Source organism: Atractosteus spatula, chromosome 18 (assembly GCF_055471065.1).
Source record: "Atractosteus spatula isolate fAtrSpa1 chromosome 18, fAtrSpa1.hap1, whole genome shotgun sequence".
Lineage (NCBI taxonomy): Eukaryota > Metazoa > Chordata > Actinopteri > Semionotiformes > Lepisosteidae > Atractosteus > Atractosteus spatula.
The window spans coordinates 7,213,019-7,221,651 of record NC_142723.1 but is presented as its reverse complement, the minus strand read 5'-3'; the positions used below and the strand labels follow the sequence as shown (position 1 = coordinate 7,221,651).

At 41.2% G+C, this 8,633-nt stretch overlaps 1 protein-coding gene across 2 annotated transcripts in view; it reads right to left on the bottom strand.

The window, feature by feature from the left end:
- Positions 1 to 5,672: 5,672 nt before the first annotated feature.
- slc29a4a (solute carrier family 29 member 4a) overlaps positions 5,673 to 8,633 on the bottom strand; it is a 29,135-nt gene continuing 26,174 nt past the window's right edge. For both annotated transcript variants that reach the window (XM_088937060.1, XM_088937059.1), the window contains exons 9-11: positions 8,386 to 8,573; positions 7,210 to 7,450; positions 5,673 to 6,647 (exon numbers count right to left, since the gene is read on the bottom strand). In XM_088937060.1, the coding sequence (XP_088793186.1) occupies positions 6,511 to 6,647; positions 7,210 to 7,450; positions 8,386 to 8,573 (566 nt within the window). In that variant the 3' untranslated portion in view covers positions 5,673 to 6,510. The remainder of the gene's footprint in view (positions 6,648 to 7,209; positions 7,451 to 8,385; positions 8,574 to 8,633) is intronic.

Here is an 8,633-nt window from a genome sequence, read left to right as displayed (position 1 = left end):
ATGAAAGAGAAGCGATTAGTGTGAATATTGAGTAAAGCCAATTTAGATATATGAGCATAAACATCTGTATGTCACATTTGCTCTGGAGTGAATATTTAGCCTCTCCAAAAGACCTGATATCCTAATACAGGAGCATATGACAGTCTCTCCAGCTATTCTTTTCATAATTATAATAATTAGTACATTAATGTTTACATGGATCCTCACAGCTTAAAGACACAATTCTAACTACAGTATATTAGTCATCTTGGTGATGGGACTGTTTCCTGCTTAGCTGATTTATTTCTAACTGAAAATGAGACTCCTAATCTCGAAGGGGATTCCTGGTTACGCTGAAATAAATAATTGATCGTGAATTTGTTCGTGGAGGTGGCAGCAGAACTGAGATTGAATGTATCAAGGAATGGAGCGGCAGCCTATTTCTTCAATTATTTATTCGTTTTTTTTTAGCAGGAAAGGCAAGTGCTCTATCCCTATGTGTCCATTTTCCATTTCTAAGGCACCAGCAGGTATTTTACCCTGGCACATTAGTCATTATTAAAAAAAAAAAATTAAACAGCTAATGACATGTTGGATTATTAAAATATCATTTCAGCATTTAGAAGTAACTAGTAGTCTCTCTGCAAATTCTGATACTGGTTTCTGTTATTCTAATTGTGAAATCATTTCTGAAACAGCTATTAAAGAAAATTAAAATTCTCATCTGAACATACCATCAAATCGACATGCATTATTCAAATATCTCATTATGCAGCAATTTAAGTACAGTGCATCCAATATTCCAGAACATTATTGCAAACCATAAACTAAAATACCCCCTTCTCTTGCACATAAGGTTTTCTCTCAACTTGTCTTTTATGTCTCTCTACTGGAGACTGTGATAGGCACTGTGGGGCTCGCTGCTGAAAAAAAAAAGCTATTTGTTATGCAGTTCCATCTCTGAGGCAGGTACTGCTAAGCACATTTTCCAAAAGCAAAAAAGTTTGTAACGAACTTAGGAAAAAATGGTTTCTTGTATTTAAAGGAAACGGATCAATATAATTGCCAACAGCCATATCACCCTGCAACTCACAACTGGCAGCTCAGCAGCTCAGCCTGGTCAGTACCTGGATGGGAGACCTCCTGGGAAAAACTAAGGCTGTTGCTGGATGAGGTGTTAGTGTGGCCTATGTGGGTCCTAATGCCCCAGTATAGTGACGAGGACACTGTACTGTAAAACAGACGCCGTGCTTCAGCTGAGATGTAAAACCAAGGTCCTGACTCTCTTTGGTCATTAAAAATCCCAGGGCGTTTCTCGAAAAGAGTAGCGGTGTTACCCCGGCGTCCTGCCCAAATTTCCCATTGGCCCTTACCAATCATGGTCTCCTAATAATCCCCATCTCTGAACTGGCTTCATCACTCTGTTCTCCTCCCCACTGATAGCTGGTATGTGGGGAGTGTACTAGTGCAGTATGGCTGCCGTTGCATCATTCAGGTGGATGCTGCACACTGGTGGTGGTGGAGGAGATCCCCACTACCTGTAAAGCACTTTGAGTGGAGTGTCCAGAAAAGCGCTATATAAGTGTAAGTAATTATTATATTATTAATTGCCCCTTTGTAAGCAGTTCTGTCTAAGACATAAATGAGGTTCATTGGAAAACTGCTTAGTAATTTTCATTTGCCATCACTTTTCTGGGCTGTTCTTGTTCCTTATCATTCGAGATTCACTGAATGCAGCTCCCGTATGTACACTAATAACCTCGCGATTCTATCTATTCAAAAAGGAGCAAGCAGATACTGAAGCAGATACTGATGATGAAGGTTTTCCTGAATTACCAGTCTTGGTTATTCAGGGTTTCTTCCTAAAACCAACAGCAAACGATAATGTGAGAAAGCTCAATTCTGGGAGATGTTCTTTCCAGAAATGGTGTACTAATAAGCTATTTGTACTTCAACGGGTCTATAGATTGTGAGTCAGACTGGAGTTCTAATATATATTGGTTTTATTAGTTACATGGTATTTGCTGTACACCTGCGTTCTACCGTATGCTTATTTGATAATTATTGTTTATGGTATATGAAACAGGTCATATTAAATCTTTTTTTTATTGAGAGTATCCTAATCCAGAAATTTAAGTTTAAAGTGACCTGTTTCTGCATGGACCAAACATTAAAACTACTTAAAGGGTTTTCCCCAATCTCTTAATAACACTTTACCATGCTGGACTATACCTTGTAACATAGGGTGTTAATCTGGGCGGTGCGGTGGCTCTGTGGCTAAAGATCTGCGCCTGTGGCTAGAAAGTTGCTGGTTTGAATCCTGTGGCCGGCAGAGGAATCCTACTCCGTTGGGCCCCTGAGCAAGGCCCTTAACCCCAACTGCTCCAGGGGTGCTGTATAAATGGCTGACCCTGTGCTCTGACCCCAAGCTTCTCTCCCTGTCTGTGTGTCTCATGGAGAGCAAGCTGGGGTATGTGAAAAGACAAATTCCTGATACAAGAAATTGTATATGGCCAATTAAGTGATTTTATCTTAATGTGCTGTCTTAGAATGATCAACCGCACAAGAGACACAGAATATTGCTTTAAACTGAGGAAGAATATGGTTGTGTTTTAATTGAAAACATCTATTTAGGAAGCAGAAACCAGCTTTTACTTGGTATATATGTCGTTTGTCACTATATTCTGTACAAGAGTGCCACCTGCTGTAACTAATAATTATAGACAACGTTATCATACAGCTGCATTTGTACAGGTTATGCTTGGGAGTTATATGCATCTCCATTTCATGTCCTTCAGATACCCTTAGAAACAGTAATAAATATTAATTTGGCTTTCTCCAGACAAATATCTTTCAGAATTCAATCAGGAGAAAGGAACTGAGGAAAGGAGGAAGCCAATGGCTGTCAACTCACCTCTGCAGTTTGCCACAGATGGATATCCTCTGTAGTTCCATAGAGTGCCATTAAAAGGAGGAGTAACAGAAACTGTGCTGATACAGTTTGTGTCACCAGGGTCCTCTCTACAGCATGTCAGGCAGTACGTTAAGAACGCAAAATGATGCCATGCCTCACTGCACTATAAATAAATGAACACCTAATGTATTTTGCAGATTATCTTTGTAGATTTTTTTTTTACTGTTGTGCACCATTGTGAGAACAAGGGTGGTTCTCTGATTTGATTCTTTCTTTTGTCACCGTTTATTAAGTTATTCATTTGGCATAGCACGAACACTTTTTGACTGAGCCCCAAGAGCTCCCTGCAGTTTAATTTTCAGTACAATAAAGCCTAGTGGGTCCCATTGCTCTCCAAACAATCCTGCAGGCTGATGAGAGTAAAGGCTCAGGTACTGTGTTATGAAAGGTCTGCAACACTGGTAGCTGGTTAAAAACTATTGCTTCACTTCATGCATGGCTCTAGCATAACCAAGCTGCATATACTGGGGGCGGAGTGGTGGCTCTGTGGCTAAGGATCTGCGCCTGTGGCTGGAAGGTTGCTGGTTCATATCCTGTGGCTGGCAGAGGAATCCTACTCCGCTGGGCCCCTGAGCAAGGCCCTTAACCCCAACTGCTCCAGGGGTGCTGTATAATGGCTGACCCTGTGCTCTGACCCCAAGCTTCTCTCCCTGTCTGTGTCTCATGGAGAGCAAGCTGGGGTATGTGAAAAGACAAATTCCTAATGCAAGAAATTGTAAAGGGTTAATAAAGTGATATTATTATTATTTTTATACAAAATCTGACCTCCTCTTTACTTTCATTATTCTGCTTTTTCAGATTTCCTCTAATGGTAACTTATTTATATTACGTAGTGTGCATTTGGAAAAAAATGCAGTGTTCAGAAAAAAAGTTTTGTCCTGGAGTTTCTCCGAAAAGAATTTTTCCTTCTGGTTTAGTGAGAAAATGAGAAAAGAAATGTGTAGTTACCAACATAACAGCAGGCTAATAGGCAAGAAAATTAACCGAACATGCCAAACAGGCAGAGACGTAAACTATAGTTGCCTAAAACGTTTTTTAAAAATATTTTTTATGTTTTACACACCTCCAAAATACATACCATTTCTTAACTTGAAAGCGTGTTCGAGATAATGTATGCAGTTTATACACAGGTGCATTCTGGATTGAATAGCGTCTCTTGGGTGTCACACCAGCAGCTGAGCGAATATTTACCAAGACTGGAAAAATCTGCCACAATTGAATCAGCTGTATCGCAAACCAAAGACAATAGTATATTAGATTTGCTTTGTTAAAAGACAAACTTTTAACTAACCTGTCGTTTTACATAATAATCCATTATACAGTATATCCAGGGATAAATATTCATATTAATGTGGGATTTCATGATTTCGTTTTAAACAGTATGTGGACAGAAGCTATGTAACTTCATAATCATGAATTATTAGCTAATATCTAAATGAATACCTACCTTTTTTTTACGTCTACAGTTCAGTTTATTCTGCAACGATTCCATTGTCGGTATCATCAGGGCTGGCGGAACCCATACTTGGGCCCAGATGCAATTAAATACAAAAGCCCCCCCTCTTCCTTCTCCCTCCGCCAGTGCACACAGAGCAAGAGAGCAGAATTCAAACGGGCTAACATATTGAACTTGATACTTAGTAACTAGTTATTTAAAAGTTTACGACTTGACTCGTCGCAGCAAACTTAGAAATGATATCACTGAAATTCACCTGCCTTGCGGTTCTGTTCCCTATAGACAGCAAAGCCAGAGCTGACAAGTCTTTCCTGCGACATGGTGGACCTTAGATTACGTTTTGATCAATTTCAGTTTGCTAAACGAGCGTTCAGCCCTGGCGACAGCACCTGGAATTCTTAAAAACACTTGACATGCTATCACTGTGTTTGGAAACGCAGATTTCATCTTAGTTGACCAAATACTGCAGTGCTTCAATAAAGACAAAATGAGACAGAAACTTTAATTGAGTTGCCAAATCTCCGCCATGAATGTCTCCTAAATACAAAGCAAGTTCGTTTTGTCAAACAAAATGCCAAAAAGACGGCTGAATTCGCTCAAGAAAGAAAAAGGGTTCTTCTGTCTCACTGACGAGTGTCCAGTAAGCAACTGAACATTTTTCCTCTGTTAATTGTCTTTTCTGTTCTTTGTGTTTCTCGCTACCCGACTTACATTTCTGGATCGCTTTCAGGTTGCACACTAACGAACACAGGTTAGCCAAATGTAAGCTCGTCTGTTGCTCAGTCTTACAGGAGAGCTGGATAACGCGACCTGTTCCACATAATTTGGAATGGACGCGCCAACGACCAATTGCAAATCCTCCGCACAGCGGTGTTTTCCAATAGATCAGTGTTTTATTTTAAAATATGGCAAACTAGTATCGCTATTGGATAATACACCGCGTTCCTCGCCCCTAACATACGAACTTTCGTACATTTTACGGATGGTCTTTTCTAAAAAAAAAAAAAGACGTAACGTTAGCAACGGGCCCCCCGTTAGATCTAGGCCCGGGTGCAGTTGCACTCATTGGGCCCCCCGTAGCGTCGACCCTGGGTATCATCTCAGTAGTTCAGGAAAACTTTACAATTTGAGAGTGCCCCAAATCTCAGATTTTACAGTCACTTTTTTAACGCTCAGAGAAACTATCATTATCCTGACTCACGTATAGATATTCCAAACACCGTCGCCCTCCGGTGATTTAGAAAATCAAACGAGACATACTGTATGTAGAAAAGTATGTTTATTACTCATGAACACCGACATTCGGTCTGTACCGGTAAAGGGATACGATGATTCCTGGCCGTAGCCTGTCATGTTGATGAATCCTCTCGGTCATCACTGGTGAGAAACATCGGTAGTTGAGGATGCAAATGCGAATCAGCACAGCAGTTTATAGCTGTTTCAGGCCCCTGACAAAATAAAATCTTTGATCTGCCCCACCCCTTGCGCATTGCAAACAAACAGACTGATTTCCACTAGATATAGAAGCAAGAAGAATCTAAAAACACAAAAGACCAGCCATCAAGCACTGGATTTGCAAATTTTGCCTCTGGCAGGTGGGATTAATTTAATCCACTGGTTTTAGCTCAGTGGAATATTCACAAAATAATTTAAAAAAAAACAGGTTGGGGAGACATGTTCTGAAGAATCTCTAGAACTTAACAGCCGAAAGAGCAAAGCATCGTGGGAACACAATGAAGGTGGTCAGGTCACATGACACCACACACAGCACAGACAGTGACCTCTCGAACAGGCGTCATGAAGAAACAATGGCATCGTCACCAAGTACAGCCCATGGCAACAGAGTGAAACACTGGCAGCACAGCAAAGCAGAAATAGGACGGGCACTCCTTTCTTTTACCCCTGGGTGGTACACTTTGGCTCAACAATAAAAGAGTTCAGATTAGCTCCCAATAAGCCAGTGTTGGGGATGAGTGGTGTTTCTGGAGTTTCCTGGATTGCCCCCTCACGCCAGAAATGGATGAACAGCGAGGGACTTTTTTGTTTTCCATTGGTTTGGTATCGACCGGCGTTCCCTGACTAGCTCGGAGCAGCTGCCAGTTCAGTAACCGGAGGTGAAGGAGTTGTTGGCACTGTCCGAGTTAAAGCAGGAGCTGTGTGAGGTGAGGTTGTAGGCGAAGTAGGCCACCGCAGAGCCCAGCATCAGCCCCGTCATGTAGGAGACTGTCATCGTGTTGCCTGACGAGAAACCAGAAGGGGCTCAGTGATCTATGAACCCTGAGACTCCTATTCATTCCAATTAAGGCGGACGATCTAAAGAATGCAGACTGCACTTTGCCTATTACAAAAACAAAAGTCCAAATGTGTGGTAAAATCGTTTTTTTGGAGTGGGTGTTATGAAGGACCACTGTGCAACGACGTGAAATAGGTATTATTCAACATATTTCAACAACCATAATGTAAAGCTGTTTCAATTAAAACTTGTGTGCCATGTGCATGAGTATCCGTTTGAATGACAGGATAGATTTCTTCACAGCCTAGACAGATCTGTGGAAAGATCTTCACAAACGCTGACACTTGATGAGGATGTCCTACATCCACAATAAAAAGTCATAGAAAAAACAGCGCACAATGCAGATTAATCAGGAAAATATTCAGCGTAAAACAGGTGTGGGGAATTTCCTTCCTTAAGACTGATAATCCTACTTAAATGATGTGACCTGGATCCAGCCTAAAGTTTAAAATGCATTTATCTTCATGATAATGTGGACAGTGGGAAAAAATGCGTTCCGAGACCCACCTGCCAGTTCTCTCTGCTCCGGAATGACTTTCCCTGCTGCCTGGATCATGGGCACACTGCCAAAGTAGCCATTGCTGATGCCCATGAGAAGGGAGAACACACAGGGCCAGGCAGGATGAGTGAAAGCAGGCTTGCTGGTGGGGTAGACGCACATGATGAAGAGGGGGATGAAGACCACTCGAATACAGGAGAACAGAAGCAGACGACTACCATTCCAGTCATAGGGCAACGCTGCCAGGATCTGCAGGAAACACACATACCAGGACTGTGAATCAAGGTCTACTTCTGTAGCACTGAAAACAACCAATCCTCTGTTGCTCATAACACCCAGGTCCAAAACATTCAGACTATATCGCACCTTCTATCTGCCTTTGCTAATCCTTGTCATTTTAAACTGCAAACAAGCAGCTCCCTCTCTCTGACTTTTCCAAACTCTATTACCTTTTGAGAATGACAGTTGTGAATTGCACTGCAGAAACCTGTGTTTTTCCAAATCAGCGTTAAATCATCCCGACTTTGGAAGTTAATTTGTTTTGTAATCTGGTGCAAAATATTTACCTTTTTGTAGCTATGTCAGCTTGACGTAAATGTCTGAACAATAATCTATGTGTTGACCCCCTTTTCCATTTTTGTGTTAATGTTATTTATTCATCAATTATAAACTGAATTGAAATGTGTTTGTAACTTGATTCTGTCAACCTTAAACTATTACTTTTCTGGAGGCTTACCATACCCCACTGGCAGATCAGATCAAAATTTAGTTGCTCTCTTTATGTCATTTCATTTTATGCTATTTTTTTCCCCAAACGTGGAAAATGACAGGTCTGAAAAGCAGGTTGATTGAGATCTCCTGTTCCAGATGTTTGAAAGAAAACCTTTATTTTCTGTTTGTCCTGTATTATCCCCTCAGACAGGGGAAATCGTGAAATACAAACCAAAGGACACAGGTAGAAACTATATGGAAGACCATCCAAATCAAAGAACAGTAGAACTTCTTTACCTAAAGAGTTTTAAGACTATGCTCATCCAACAACTGGCTCATCCCAGTTGTTGAGGCCAGTAACTTGGCTTTGCCTAAAAGACTACTGGACGAGATCATCAGACTGATTAGCTACTAACTACCAAACGGACTAGATGGGCTCTCTCTCATTTGTCTTGCATTCAAATGAAACTTACTTTGCCAACAAAGTCAGACATGTTGAAGATTGCCATAATCAGGATTGGAAGCCACTCGCCGAGAGTGTGATTGCGAATCTCGGACTCCAGGCCAGGGAACAGGCAGAGGGTGATGAAGTAAGTCACCGCGATGGACAGCATGTAGGTCCAGATCACCCGGGAAACAATATAACGATGCAGGATCATGTCTGCAGGACAGGCAGGAGTTGATGGAACTGTTTTTACACACAGGTGTTAATAATAATACA